At 63.6% G+C, this 14,389-nt stretch overlaps 2 protein-coding genes across 2 annotated transcripts in view; one reads left to right on the top strand and one right to left on the bottom strand.

Moving 5' to 3' along the window:
* Positions 1–8,438, top strand: part of TNS4 (tensin 4) — a 10,009-nt gene extending 1,571 nt beyond the window's left edge. Inside the window, exons 2-12 of the mRNA XM_026041385.1 lie at positions 2,986–3,307; positions 3,482–3,900; positions 4,599–4,685; positions 5,312–5,431; positions 5,666–5,758; positions 5,861–5,938; positions 6,298–6,369; positions 7,134–7,302; positions 7,599–7,667; positions 7,910–7,936; positions 8,256–8,438. Of these exons, the coding sequence (XP_025897170.1) occupies positions 2,986–3,307; positions 3,482–3,900; positions 4,599–4,685; positions 5,312–5,431; positions 5,666–5,758; positions 5,861–5,938; positions 6,298–6,369; positions 7,134–7,302; positions 7,599–7,667; positions 7,910–7,936; positions 8,256–8,385 (1,586 nt within the window). The 3' untranslated portion in view covers positions 8,386–8,438. The remainder of the gene's footprint in view (positions 1–2,985; positions 3,308–3,481; positions 3,901–4,598; positions 4,686–5,311; positions 5,432–5,665; positions 5,759–5,860; positions 5,939–6,297; positions 6,370–7,133; positions 7,303–7,598; positions 7,668–7,909; positions 7,937–8,255) is intronic.
* Positions 8,439–10,906: 2,468 nt separating this feature from the next.
* On the bottom strand, positions 10,907–14,365 carry IGFBP4 (insulin like growth factor binding protein 4). Its single transcript, XM_026041416.1, has 4 exons — positions 14,211–14,365; positions 11,366–11,514; positions 11,157–11,291; positions 10,907–11,047 (listed from the first exon to the last, which is right to left on the bottom strand). The coding sequence occupies exons 1-4, from the start codon at positions 14,278–14,280 to the stop codon at positions 10,919–10,921; spliced, it is 483 nt and encodes a 160-aa protein (XP_025897201.1). The 5' UTR covers positions 14,281–14,365; the 3' UTR covers positions 10,907–10,918.
* Positions 14,366–14,389: the final 24 nt, after the last annotated feature.

The following is a 14,389-nucleotide window of genomic DNA, read 5'->3' on the forward strand; positions in this document are numbered from 1 at the left end:
GGCACCTTGTGTGACCCTGTGCAGCAGCTCCATCCCCTCCTGGCACCTTGTGTGACCCTGTGCAGCAGCAGCAGCTCCATCCCCTCCCGGACACCTTGTGTGACCCTGTGCAGCAGCTCCATCGCCTCCTGGGACACCTTGTGTGACCCTGTGCAGCAGCTCCATCCCCTCCCGGACACCTTGTGTGACCCTGTGCAGCAGCTCGCTGCCATCCCCGCAATCCGGAGCCGTGCAATGTGCGCTCCTGCTGCCCAGCCTTCCTGGCCTGCCCCTCGCGTGCAGTGTTACTGGCCGGTGCGCGTTGCAAGAGCTGCAGCGCATCTCCTGGTGCAGCAGCTGCTGCACAACAACCCTCCGATGTGCCTAGGGATGCAGGGCGCCCCCAAACCCCTTTTGCTTCCCTGTATCTTCAGATAGCAAAACACTTCAAATCTGTCTCAGCGTGGGGTCAAAAGGCAGGATATCAAAAGCCTAGAACAAGCCCTGCTTGCCCTGAGCTCTCGTGAAAGCTCATGAGGAGCGTGGGGCTAGAGGGGGCCGCTCGGCACGTGCCGAAGCTGCTGAGCTGCTTCCCCAGCGTGTGGGGTGGCGGATGTACGAGGCAGGTGCTGAGGAGCACGAGGCCGCGGCAGAGCGGGCACGCGACAGCTCGGGCGCTGCCGGCGCCAGCGGCACGCGTGCCACGAGGGGTGGCCTTGCGGATAAACAGCTGGGACAGAGCGCAAGCGCAATTCCCTGCTCCTCGGGGGAGGTTTTAGAGGCGTTCAGGTGCCTCTCCCAGGTGTTGCGCTTGGAGGTTGTGTTCTCGAGGCGCTGGTGAGGGTGCAAGGTTCTGAAAACCTGCTGCGTATCCTCCTCTGGATGCACAGGGAAGGACGGTGCAACTTCCCCTTGCACCTTCTGAACAATTTTCATGCCTCTCCGTTCTGCCTGTGGTGAGAAGGTGCAAGTCTGTGAGGAACTGAAACCACAAAGAGATCATTTGCCTGTGTGTACCTATATATATTTATAGGTGCATATGGTTATTTGCTCTCCAACCCTGTTTTGGTTGCAAATCCCATGCTTATTAGGGAATTACTTTAAAGGAATGTGCAGGAATTGCCAATAAGGGGAGTGCCCTCCAAACAGGGGTGCTGTGGAGGCTGGTAGGAGAAGGATGGTGCCCAGGAGCATCCAGATGGACTTGTTCTTGTCTAGTGGAAAGTTTGCTGAGGCGGCCTCTCAAGTTTTCCATTGAGGGAGAGTTTGCCTACGAGGTGCCATAGTTATGCAAGACAAATTACCCAGGTCCTAATCGTTCTTTGAGAACAGGATCAGCCCTCGCAGCTTGCGTGAGAGTTGGACTCGGCGTCTGTGGGACTCCTGCCACTCCTTCTGCTGCGGAAAGCATTGCCAAGATCCTGAGCAAATATTTAAGGCTTAACCACATCTGATAAGCAAAAGCTCCAAAAGTGGAGGCAAAGAGCATTGTTAGCCCAACGCACAGACACTTCTGAGGTATTTCTATAAAGGGCGATCAAAAACCAAGTTTCTTTCTCCCCTTTTGAGGGAGACATTGACAAAAAAAAAAGTATTTTTTTGGCCAAAACCTCGGCCAAAACCTCGTTACGGGGCCTTTGCGTGGGGAGACCCGAATGGCCTGGGCCATGAGCCCCGGGGCTCTGCAGGAACTTTGCTGCTGCAGGACACAGGGTGTGGGGCAGGGACATCTGCAGCCCTGCTTCCATCAAACCCTGTTGATTTAGCCCTGCTCTGGAGTTGGCTTGGAGAGGTGGCTCCACGAGTGACTTTTGTACAGGCTTGTGCTTTTCCTGCTCTGCAAACTCATGCCCCAGAGGTCTGGTTGTTCCTCACAGTAAACAGTGATTGCAGAGCTTGGCAAGGCGCAGCAGGCTGCTCTCCCCAGGCTGGATATTCTCAACTAGGTCCTAGGGCAGGATTTAAGCATATAAAACTAACTGCAAAGAAGCTGGAGATTTTTAAGATGAGTTCTTTAATTGCTACAGAAAAAAAAAAAAAAAAAAAAAAAAAACCTCTCCAACAAATACTTAAGAACAAGAGCAAGAAACAGTGGTGAATTCTGTGGCAAAGGAAGATCCAGGAGATGAAAACAAAGCTGGACAAGTTCAGACTAGAACTAAGGTGCACAATTTAAGCAGTGGAGGTGATTAAGCACTAGAACAACTTCCCTGGGGGGAAGGTGAATTTGCCATAGCTGCAAGTCCTTAAATCAAAGCTGAGAGCCTCTCTCTAAGAGGCGCCTTGGAGCTCAATGGGAATTTACGGCCTTGCTCAGGGAACTGGTGGGTGAAAATCCCATTGCAGGGAAGCGGGAGCCAATCCGGCACACAGCACACGGACGCAGGAATTGCCTGGGAAAGGATGTTGCTGCTGACGGAGGCAGGGAGGGAGCCAGCCCTGTGCTGCCCTGTGCCTGCCGGTGACACAGGTGGCCCAGCAGGAGCCAAAGCCCCGTGACCGCCCTCGTCCCGCGGCTCCCCGTGGCCACGGGCAGGTGTCCGGCGCTGCGGGGCCCTTGGCGCTGTGCTGGCTCCGCACGGCTGTGCAGGGACGGGCGTTTTCGCCAGGAAGCGCCGGCCGCCCCGGGGCCTCCCCTGAACCTGATGTCATCCCTGGAGGGAGCAGCCAGATGTTTTCCCCTTGAGTCAGGTGCTGCGGGACCCGCCCGCCGCGCTGCAGGTCCCGGCAGGCGCCCGGCGCGCCGCGCTCGCCGCGGCCCCCGAGCTGACGTGACCGCGGGTAACCCGGCGCCTGCGCCCGCCGGCACCCGCCGCGTCGCTCCGACTCGCGACGGGGCGAGAAATCCGCCCGCTTAGGTGCTTAGCGAAGGGCCCGTTTTGGGCCGTGCCGCGCTCAGCCACGCGGCGCTTTGTCCTTGTCCTTGTGGCCCCAAAGATTAGCAGGCAGAGGAGCCGCGTGTCCCGCAGCTGCCAGCCCGCTCCAGCCACATCTCTGTGCCCGCAGACTTCAAGTACATCGAGATGACGCCGGCCAGGGCCCCGTGCCGGGAGCTGCTGCAGGGCTCGCCCAGCTCGCCGCTCTCCTCCTCGCCGCAAGACCCCTGGCCCCACAGAGGAGGGCTCCTCTGCAGCCCGCCGGGCTCCGAGAGCATCGCCATCCCGCCGGCGGAGGGCACGTCCTGCAGCCCCGGGGCGCCCCTCGGAGCGTCGCCCGCCCGCGACGCGCTGCGGAGGGCGCTGCACGTGGCGAGGGCGCCGCAGAGGGGCAGCGGCATCTCCCTGCTCTCCAACAGCCCCGGCTCGGACACCAGCTACGTCCTGGGCAGGTAAACGCGGCCTCGCGACCCCGCCGGGCATGGGGACGGGCACCAGAGGAGGGACGGCCGAGGATGGTGCCCATCCGAGCAGGGCTGAGCCCTCCCTGCAGCCCGGGGCCGCTCCGTGCTGCAGACTCCCCAGCTCATCCGATTCTTGTGCCTGTTACCTGCCTCTTCCCGCAGCAGCACCCACTCGCTGCCCAGCGACGATTCCGATGCTGCCTGCGCTGGTGGCCGCTCGCCCGAGCGCCTGTCCCCCGCGGGACCCCTCGGCAGCCCCTGCCCGTCTTCCCTGGGCGTCCGACCTCCCGCCGGAGACGCCTTTGGGCCCGACTCCTTGCGGCCCAGGCCGAGCTGCTCCGCCAAAGCCAGCGCGTCGCCGCCGCAGAAGGGCCAGGCCAGCAGCTGCCCCGCTTCCATCGTGAGCGCCGCAGCCGACGTCCCCGTGCTGCTGGTGAACGGGTGCCCGGAGCGCGCGGACGCAGCCGGAGGCGCCGCGGCCCCGGCGGAGCAGAGCCCCACTCCCGGCTGTGGCCCCTGCCTGGTGCCCGGCGCCCTCAACAACGCGCTGTCGGCCCCGCTGCTCTCCTGCGTCCCCGACAGTGAGTCACCTCCGCGCGCCAGCCCTGCCGGCCCCCCAGCAAGCTCCTGAGGTGCAGGGTCCATGGGCAGAAGTGTCCTGGTCCCGCTGAAGGAGGTGCAGGTGCGCTCGCTTGCAGCCCCCCAGAACAAGGGCCACGATGTTGGCCTGTCGCTCTGCTTGGGAGACCCGAACGGGTGCGCGGAGCGGGTCTGGAGGAAATGGAAAAGACGCCCAGCCCATATAATGTGCCCTCGTACAGGACTGAGCAACAGGGCTGTTGTTGGGTGGAGATTAGCAGAGGTGGCAGTCGGGGTTTAAGGTTTTATTGGGATCCTCATGGGAAAAGGAGCGGGGCTGTAGCGGGTCAGATCCTTGGCTGGTGAAACCCCCCCGAGCTGCTGGGCTCCTGTGGTGCTGCCGGGGCACCTTGCGCGCTGCCCCCCGCTCAGCCGCACAACGGTGGTTATGGGCGGAAGGGAGCGCTGTGAGGAAGCCCTGATCCAAAGGATTGAGGGGGAAAATCACACAAACAAACAAAAAAACCCTTCAACCTCGGCCAGCTTAAAAGAGAAACATCTCATGTTCTGGTAGCTCTGTTCTCCTTGGTGGTGTTGGCCGTGACAGTCCTCGTGATCCATGTCCCTGACACCCAACCTCTGTCCCCGCGCAGAGGGGATGTCTTCCTTGCTCTGCTTCAAGGCGCTGCGTCTCTTGCAGGTCCCCCCAGAGATGGGCAACCCACCATGAAGTTTGTGATGGACACGTCGAAATACTGGTTCAAGCCAAGCATAACCAGGGAACAAGGTAGCGCAGGTGTCTTGGCTGGGATAAGCCCACGTTAGGCTCGCTCCCTGCGGCTCGGCAGGAAGGCTGCCTGCTCCTCGGCGTGCCCTTTGCTCCTCTGCGGTGGGTGAGCTCTGCTCCGAGCAGTGCTGTGGCCCTGGGTGACTTGGTGATGACGATGAAAAGCCCAGTGGGGGCTGCTGGGCGCGGGGGAGCTGTTCGCTAGCCAGGTTGGGAGGCTGAGCGGTGCCAGCTGAGCCACGGCTCCGTGTCCCCTGCGTGTCCTGCACGGACTGGCCCACTTTAGCGGTGCTGGCGCTGCTCACCGGGGCTCTCAAAGGGGCTGGCTCCGCTCTGCAGCCCCCAGAGCCCAGCTCCGTGAACCCCCAGGCACAGGGCGACACATGGGGCTGAGCCAGGGTCCCCGGGATAGGAAATGCACTGAGGGCTGGAGCTGCCTGGCTGGCACCGTGATCCCAGCTGGAGCTGCCCCGTGCCGGGCCCTGGGGTTGGCAACCACACGGGGGACATGAGGGCTCAGCAGCCTCCTGGTTTCTCCTTGGGCTCCGGGTGGAATTGTGGGCAGGGTGCGTGGCAGGAGCGCCCGCCCGCTCTGCTCCGCTCACCCCCTGCCTGTGCTCTCCCAGCGATCCAGCTGCTGAAGGACAAGGAGCCAGGCACGTTCGTTGTGCGGGACAGCACGTCCTACCGGGGCTCCTTTGGCCTCGCCATGAAGGTCCCCGTCCCTCCATCAGGCAGCCAGACAGGTATGGGCGCTCGCGCCCAAGGAGGGTGCTCCGGGGTGGGAAGCACCATGGGCTGCGTGACGCAGGGCTCGGATGTGCTGAAAAGCCGCAGGGCTCCTGGTCTGCGGGAGAGGGGTCCGTGCGTGCGGATCTCATCCCCGCGCAGCGAGTCCTGCCCCGCGGCCGTCCCGGGAGCCCCGGTGTGAAGCAGCCGCCCCGCGGCGGGCGCTGATGCTGCCTCGGTCTCCCTTCAAGGCGACGACAGCGGTGACCTCGTCCGGCACTTCCTCATCGAGTCCTCTGCCAAAGGGGTGCACTTGAAGGGGGCCGGCGAGCAGCTCTATTTCGGTAAGCGGGCGCGGGCTCTGCCCGAAGCTGCTGGCGGGCGCAGGGCTCCTCGCTCCCCAAACGGGAGGTTTTTGGGGACTGACGCTGTGCTCCGCGTTGCAGGGAGCCTCTCAGCCTTCGTGTACCAGCACGCCATGACGGCGCTGGCGCTGCCCTGCCGCCTCCGCATCCCCGGCCGAGGTAGGAGCCCCAGCGGCGGGCAAGGGAAGGGGTACCCTAGGGTACCTGCGACGGGTACCCTCCGAGCCGCCTCCTGCTCCAGCACAGGGCTGAGCGGCGCGGGCGCCCTATGGAAGCGGAGCAGGGAACTGCACCGTTTGCTGGGATGGAGCGTGGCCAGGCAGGCCCGTGAGGGACGGGGGCTGCTGAGAGAGGAGGAGTGGGGAAAAGGGAGAGGAACCGGGCCAGGAGAGCTGGGGAAGAGGGGGATGGAGAATTAAACGGATTACTGCCTAACGGCCCGCGACTCGCGCTCCTAGCCCGTGTGTGGGAAGGAATTTCCCTGTGGACACCAGCACTGCTGCTTGTTGCTTTTGCAGATCTCGCCGATGGGGAGAACAGCCCCGAGTGGGCTCCAGAATCTGCAGGGGCTCTGCTGCAGAAAACTGCTGGTAAGGAAAGGATCGGGGCCCTTGCCCAAAGGACACCTAAATTGCCCCAAACTAGAGCCTAGAGCTCCAGGCTTGAGAGTTCTGCAGTTCCCAAGCCTGGTGAAAACCTCAAAGCTCCCCGAGGTTTAACTGAGAGCCCTGGGACCTGGTGGGAGACGCTTAGAAACTCCCGACGGGGAGAAGGTCTCTGCTTCTCCCCTGCACCCTGGTGTGCAGAGCCCTTGGTTGTTGTGGGGGCTGCAGGTGAGAACAGGGCGATGGGGAAGAGGCAGCGCTGACAGGTCACGGTGCAGTCGTGGGAACCGAAAGAGCTCGATTTTGCTGCAAATTCTGAAAAATAAGCTGGCAAGCGGAAAAGTTTAGTTTGACCCAGAACAGTCCTTTAAACATTTCAGACTGAAATGTCATGTTTTACGTTGCGCTTGAACAGTTAGTCAGCTTGGGGCATTTCTGCTTTTCATTAAAGGAAATATGTTATAAACAAACAAAAAAAAAAAAAAAACCCAAATGCAGCATTTGGAAACCGGAAATGAAAACTTTGACTTTTAAAACAATTAGTGCAGAGAATTAAAGTAAACCAAAATAAATTTGTGAAGTATTTCTGCGTCACTAAAGCCCTAGTTTGCTGCTGACCCTCCAGAAACGTGCCCAGCTCTGCGTGGCGATGCCCTGGCCCCGCGGCTCCTGCCCGGGGCTCTGCGTGCGCTGCGGGCAGAGCGGCGCCGCACTACCTGCAATGAGCTGCGTCTGTGCTCTCCCTGCAGCGTGCAACGTCCTGTACCTCAACTCGGTGACCGTGGAGACGCTGACGGCGGCCCCGGCCATCCAGAAGGCCGTCTCGAGCACCTTCGAGCTGGAGACGCTGCCCACGCCGACGCTCGTGCACTTCAAGGCGAGCGAGCAGGGCGTCACGCTGACCGACGTCCAGAGGAAGTAAGGAAGGGTCTCGGGTGCGCGGCGCCGCTCGGAGCTGCTGGGGGAAAAGGGGGGAAGCGGAAGGGCTTGTGAGGCTGCACCCCGTTCCTCAGCTGTGAGCCCGGCTTCCTTCTTGCCCGTTATTCTCCCCACTTGCTGATTTGCCACTGATCAAGAGAAAAACTGGCGTGCTAGGACAAACGCGTGTCGTAACGCAGGGATGGACTCGACCTGTTGGTTTTACAGCACAGGGCAGGAGTCCCGCGGCCTCGCCAAGCACGTCGCTAACGCCGCTCTCCTCCGCTTCCCGACAGGGTGTTTTTCAGGAGACACTATCCCCTGGCTTCCGTGCGGTTCTGCGGGATGGATCCGGAGAACAGAAAGTGAGTTGGGGAGCTGCGGAGTTTGTGCTGCTGAGCGGGGCTGCTCCTCCTGGCGTCGCAGCAGAGCGAGCCCGGGGAGCCCACGGGGTCCTGGGCCGAGCACCCACCTCCGCTCCCTCTCCCGTGCTGTCGCCCTGGCTGAACCCCTGGGGCTTTGGCAAAGCAGGAGCCCTGACTTTGCAGCTTGTTGCACGGGTTAAGCGTTGCTGCTGTGAGCTAATCCTGCCCTGCTCTTCCCTCAGGTGGCAGAAGTACTGCCGGGCCTCCAGGTAAGCCGAGCTCAAGGGCTGCGCACAGGGGCCGGGCGGGCACCGTGTGAATCCCATAACCCGCCGCCTCTTTGCTCTGGCCTCGGGAAGGGAGCTCGTATCTGGCTCTACCTAAAGCTCCGAAAGCTTTTTACAGTTGGGAAGGTCTTGCCAGAAATCCTTGGCCCCAAGTATTTTCCTTCCAAGCAAACGTGCTTGGGGAGCGGGCCAAGGCAGCGCCGGGGCTGGGATTCTGCTCCGGGGCCGGGCTAGTTCAAGCATATTCCTCTGGATTCCTGAGGGCAAGCTAAGCTAGGCTCTCTCCTTTTATTTTTCAAAGAATCTTTGGGTTTGTGGCCAAAAGCCAGACGGATTCGGAGAACGTCTGTCACCTGTTTGCCGAGTACGACACCGTGCAGCCGGCGTCCCTCGTCATCGACTTTGTCAGCAAGCTTCTGCCAGGCCCGTAGAGGACACGAATGCTGGGACTGTGGGGCTGGTGCTGCCCCTGTCCTGCTGAGACCGTTCCTCACTTCTTCCTGCTTCTGTGTTGCATTTTGGCAACAGCTCCTATTTATGTTTTTGTGTTACGTACTGCGGTGCCGAGAGGTTCGGCTAAAGGTTTTATACTCGCTGCTCCGTTCTTGGAAGCCTCTGCTGGGATCAGATGTTCTTGCGAGGCCTCCACGAGCAATCGCCCCATATGGAAGCGTTCACCGCGGCGGCAACTGCGGCCGGATCCCAGCACGTGGAAAGCCGGGCCTGGCGCCGGGGCCGGCGCGTGCGCGCGAGCCGGGCCTGCCTTGCGAAACCACTGGCGTGCGCGCCTGGCACCGGCACCTCCCGCCCGCCCCGGAGCGCTCACCGGCTCCGCTTCCCGCCCGCACGGGGCTGCCTGGGCTCCGGGGGGCTAAGGAGAGGCACGGGGCCCCCCTGTGCTCCCCGCTGCGGAGCATCCACCCAGACACCCCCTTCTCGCACGGGCACCCCAAGCTGGGCTGGTGGAGATGGGGAGACGCCTCGACCTTGAGGCCAGACCTGTATCAGCCCTGCAAATCAAAGCCTCTCGAAGGCTTCGAAGGGAGGGATGGCGCGTCCCCGAGGGGCAGGACGCGGCCGCGGGCAGCGCGGCAGCACCAGCACCCCTGCCCTTTCCCGCAGCGCGGGGTAGAGGCTCGCGCGGCCTCCGCGTGGCGCGTGGAGCTGACAAGGAAGCGTTGACATTTTCCCGACAGGAGAACTGGGGGGTTTGGACGTGATTCGCATGGCGCTGGGCCAGATCCTCGGCTGACGTAAACTGGCGCAGCCCCGCGAGGGCCGGCGCTGCTCTGATTCGGCCCAGCTGAAGCTCTCGCCCGCGGGTTGCGGCCGCGGAGCCGCTCTGCATCCAGCGCCTCCTCTGCCCTCCTTCCCCCCTCGCTTCCCTTGCACCGGGCCTTGCTGCGCTGGGGCCCTGTGCGCTAACCAACCCGGCTTAGGGGCATTTTCAATAAACCAGGGGTTATTTATCTCCCCCAAACCGTGATAGAGGCTTTTAGCAATGGAAACGCGCGGCTTTGCTCTCTCGAGCTGCCAAGCGCACGTATGCTTGCACGTAAGGGAAAAGACTTTGAAAGTGTGTCCAAGCGAAACAGCTCCTTGGCAGCGGTGGAAATAGCGGCCCGGGCTCCCCGGCGTGCGGAGGCAGAGGCCACGCGAGGCCGGAGCGTGCGGAGGCCGGAGCCGGCTCTTCCCGGCCTCGCGGGCGCCTTCCCGAAACTGCGGCTCCCTGCGCGCCCTCACGGTCCCGCGGGGGCTGCGAGGAGCCGGGGCGCCGCGGGGAGAGCCGCTCTGCTCCAGCAACCACCCCGAGGGCTCTGTGCTTTCCGGGTAGGGGGGCAAGGGATGCTTTGGGAGGAGGGAAGCGGCTCCGCTCCAACCTCCCCCTCGGCACTTGGAATCCCACATTCACTGAGAGCCTTTTTCCTGGGAAACGTAGCCAGAGCATCAGTTCGGGCACCGTGCTGTGCTTCAGCCAAAGCCACCTGATGCAGGAAAAAAGCCACCAATTCCCCGAGCTGCCCACGGGTTCCAGCGTGTGTCGCGGCTCCCTGGAAGCGCAGCGCATGGAGGCAGCTCCGAGGGCCAGCTCCATCCTCGGGGGAGTATGTCCCCCGGTCAGGGACCCGTGTCCCTGCACTGGGCGGCCGTGCGGTGCCCCTGCTCACGTGCAGCGCTCCTAGCAGCGACGCAAGGACCAAACACGCACTAATAACCACGGCAATTAAATACGGCAATTATCTTTTTTTTTTTTTTTTGTTCCTTTTTCTTCTTTTTGTCCATACAAAGCTTCAAGTTTACTGGTAGGAGAGGGACATGGCTACACACGGAGGGAGCTGGAGCTCAGCGGCGGTGCCGGAGCGCGCAGCCGCCACCGCCGCAGCCATGGGTGGAAAAACAGCAAAAATGGGGCAAGGAGACGGTGCAAAATGTCCCATCCCGGGCGCTTCATTAAAACTGAAACGTCTCCCGGCGCGGGGCCGCTGAGCCACCCGCTCCGGAGCCCCTTGGGAAGCAGGAGCAGAGCCGCCATGGGGCTGGAGCAGCTGCAGAGTCGCTTCCGTCTTTGGCAGATTCCCCCTTGCACCCAAAAGAGCCGTTTTTCACCCCAAAGCCCTGCAGCTGCGGCCTTCCTGGCCAGCTCTGCACAAGCGCATCAAAAAATAGTAAAAATCTACAAAAATAGTGATTTTTTTTTTCCGGCAGGAGCCGCTGCGCTATCCCCGGCCCCAGCGTTTGCGGTGCCAAAGCAAACAGGGATTCATCCCGTTTTGCTCCCACGGGCCGAGCCCAAGGCACGGGGACAAGACGCCGGCGCGGAGGAGGCCGGGGCTGCTCCCGGCTCCAGCGAAGCGACCCCGGCGCGCCCGGGCTCCGGGCGGGCAGCGCCGTCCTGCGAGCGCCCAAGTGTCCGTGCGCCGCCGCGGGAGCGCCGAGGCCGCGGCGGGGCCCCGGCGGCAACGTTCACATGCTGTCGGCCGCCTGGTGACAGTCCAGGTCCCCCGGGAGCTCCAGGAAGCCGGGCAGCTTCACCCCGGTCTTGCGGTCCACGCACCAGCACTTGCCGCGCTGCCCGTCCAGCGCCGGGTGACACTGTGGAGGGGCAGGCGCTGCCACGGGGCCGCCCCATCCCGCGGCATTCCCGGCTGGAATCGCGGCCCCGCTGCCCCAGGAGCGCCCCCCCACCGCGGCGCGCGCCTACCTGCTTGGGGTGGAAGTTGCCGTTGCGGTCGCAGTTGGGGATGGGGATGACGTAGAGGTCCTCATGCGTGCGGCTCTGCGACGCCGCCAGCCGCTCCAGCGCGCGGTGCAGCTCGCTCTGGCACGAGCCCTGCGCCTGCGGGACCGGGGCGCTGAGCGGGGCCCCTCCGAGCACCCCCCACGGTCCCCAGCCCCCTGTCCCCTCCTCACTATGGGCCGGCTCTCCTCCCGGTGGCTCCCGCTGCTCCTCATCTTGTTGCCGTTGCCGACGCGCTTCGCCTGCTGCTTCTGCAGGCACTTGCGGTCCTGGAGGCTGCAGGGGCTGAAGCTGTTGTTGGGGTGCTCGATCTCCTCCTTCTCTGCAAGGACAGAGCCGGCGGGTCGGCGACATGCCAGGTGCTCCCGCAAAGCCGCACAGGGCTCCCAGGAGCATTCCCGGTGGGATAGCTGCCCTTCCTGTGCATGCTTCTGTGCATTTGTGATTGCAGTGTGTCCCTGCGCTGCACAGGGCCTGCCGGCCACATGCCCTGGCCTCTGGGGCCACCCGTGTCCCTGGAGACCCCCGGGGACGGGGAAGCAAAGGGACCGCGGACGTCGATAGCTGGGACACGAGTGTTGCAGGAGCAGCAAGCAACATTTCTCCAGAACCTGCAAGTTCTGCTCATTCCAGCATCCTGAAAGCCCCGAGTTTGGTTCAAGCAACATTTTCCCATTGTAAACGAGAGCCAGAGGGGTCCCGCACCCCCAGGCCGCCAGGAGGAGGGACGTGGATGAGACCCCCAGGCACAGCCTGACGGAGCAGTGAGCCAAGAGGAAAAGCTTCCCGAAAGAGGAGGGCAGAGCTGGCGCGGGCAGAGCCGTCGCTGCCGGGGGAGCGGGACGCACGCCGGAGCCGCTGCGTGCCGACGCCAAGGGCTCGCGCAACAGCCTGGCGGCCTGGCTAAAGTTCACGGCAAATCCCTGCGGACAAGTCCCGCTCCTTCGCTCGGGGCTGTTTGCTCTTCGTTTAATATGTCCTATTTTTCCAGGAAATGGCTCAGGGCCTTGAAATTTGACACACAACCCGCGGCTGCCCCGTGCCGCGGCGGCGGCCGAGCGGCGCGGGGCCAGCACGGAGCGTGTCGCAAGGCCGGCGCTCGGCCGCCCCCGTGCCCGCTGCATCGCCGGGCACCGTTTAAGCAAAACCAGGTGCCGGCAACGGTTCCGGGAGGTCCCGCAGAGCAGGCGGCACCGCGGGGCCGCGCGGGACCAAGCCGGGCTCGGAGACGCTTTATTTAGCCTCTTTACACCCAGGTGAGGAGGAGGCTTCCTAAATGCAGAAACCTGCAAAAGGTGGTGGAAATGGGAGGTGGCATCCACTGGAGCAGTCTGAAAAGTGGCCCACACTGCTGGCCTGGCCAGGTGCCCCATCCCACGCATGGGGCGAGGATCCATCTCCCCTGCAGCTTCCAGTGGGTCATTTTTCCCTGGATGCAATTATTTACCCAGCATTAAAGCACGCCTCACTACAGGCCATGTGCTGGGAAAAAGCTCCTCAGCTTTTCCGGGATGCCACATCCCGGCGGAGGGGCCGGCCTGCGGCACTGGGACAGGCCCGGCTCCAGCTCCCAGTGCCAGCGGTGCAGGGAGCCACCGCGGAGCAGGGAGCCCCAGTGCAGCCCCTCCAAAACCCCCGCCCACCGCAGCCCCCGCTGCCGCCTCCCAGCTCTTCCCTGGAATGCAGCATTCCCGGCGCCCCACAAAGCGTTTGCAGTTCTGGATCCGCATTAACCGCTTCCCAGCCACGACCGCCCCACGCGGATACCGTGCACTGCCCGGCAGCACCTGCTCCCACCTCCACTGGTGCCAGGAATAACAGGACCATGAGCCGCCGTGCCCCAGCAATGGGCCCAGCCTGCAGATTTCCACCCAGGAACAGGGGGGCCATGAAGCGCCCAGCTCCATGTGGCAGCTTCCCGGCAGGATCTCCCCAGAGCGCGGCCAGGCCTGGCACTGCCAGGCTGCGCAGCGGCTGCTCCTGCCCTCCTGCCCATGGACCGTCCTGGCAGGGCGCTGCTCCGCTCGCTGCGCCGCAGGCCTCCCCCTGAGCCAGGCACCCGCAGCAGGACCCTCCTCGGCTCACGCAGGGCCACGGTAGGATAAGCCTGGCACGAAAGAGGGGGAAAGCGCAACAGGCTACGCCCAGGAGCAGGACAGTAACAGGGACAGGGATGGGGTGGCTGCTCTGCTGCAGCCCTCCTGGCCCACGCCGCTCTTGCCACAGCGCTGGCCCGCACACAGGTGCCCGTGGCTCGGTGGGAAGCAGGTGCCCGAGGCCTCATTCCTGTTTCCTTCTGGCAGAGCCACCGGCAGCAGCCCTAGGATGGGGAGCAGGGGCTCACGGGGATGGAGCATCCCCAGGTGTGGGCGGCTGCAGGACCCCGAGCACTGTCCTGTCAGCCCCCCAGCACTGGCCATATCCTGCCTGGCACAAGGGTGGGTTGTCCTGGTGCCACTCGTCACGGCACTGCCATGCGGGGTGCAGCGAAGGATGGACTCAATGTGCACGGGAATATTGAGCGCTCCCAGTTCATCTCCAGCTCATCCCGCCCTGGGCACTGAGCCCCCATCCCGCCTTGCTCCCATGTGCGCTGGGCAAGCGATGCTGGAGCGAGCAGGACCAGGAGGCCGGGATGCTCGGGGAGCACATCCCATAGTGCTGGAGCGAGCGGGACCAGGAGGCCGGGATGCTCGGGGAGCACATCCCATAGTGCTGGAGCGAGCAAGACCAGGAGGCCGGGATGCTCAGGGAGCACATCCCATAGTGCTGGAGCGAGCAGGACCAGGAGGCCGGGATGCTCAGGGAGCACAGCCCGTAGTGCTGGAGCAGGCAGAGGCATGGACCAGGGATGCTTGGGGCACTGCAGCCCGCAGCAGTGGAGCAAGCAGGACCGGGATGCTTGGGGCACTGCTGCCCGCAGCACTGCAGCGAGCAGGACCGAGGCCCAGGGATGCTCATGCACCACAGCCCAGGGTGGCAAGACGGAGGCCGGTGGGCATGCGGGCCTGGCCTTACCTTGGGGCTGCAGGCTCTCCTGGATGGCCTCCACGTCGGCCAGGTCGGTGCAGACGCCCTGGCCGTGCATGAGGGTGCGCAGCGGGCGCGGCTCGCCGCGGGGCGGGTAGCAGCGCAGCCCCGCGCCGCAGCGCGCCGTGTAGACGCCGCAGGCGGTGCCGCGCGCGAGCGCGCAGGTG

This window comes from Nothoprocta perdicaria, unplaced genomic scaffold (assembly GCF_003342845.1).
Source record: "Nothoprocta perdicaria isolate Ctin4 unplaced genomic scaffold, notPer1 scaffold_283, whole genome shotgun sequence".
Taxonomy (NCBI): Eukaryota; Metazoa; Chordata; class Aves; order Tinamiformes; family Tinamidae; genus Nothoprocta; species Nothoprocta perdicaria.

What these genes read in the sequence shown, in the direction of transcription:
- IGFBP4 (XM_026041416.1), bottom strand. Translation starts at nt 14,280, where the DNA reads ATGCACGGCCAGGGCGTCTGCACCGACCTGGCCGACGTGGAGGCCATC. An exon ending in GGGAGGAGAGCCGGCCCATA is followed by an intron (nt 11,292 to 11,365) that starts GTGAGGAGGGGA and finishes CCGGTCCCGCAG; the next exon opens with GCGCAGGGCTCGTGCCAGAG. An exon ending in GCAACTTCCACCCCAAGCAG is followed by an intron (nt 11,048 to 11,156) that starts GTAGGCGCGCGC and finishes GCCCCTCCACAG; the next exon opens with TGTCACCCGGCGCTGGACGG.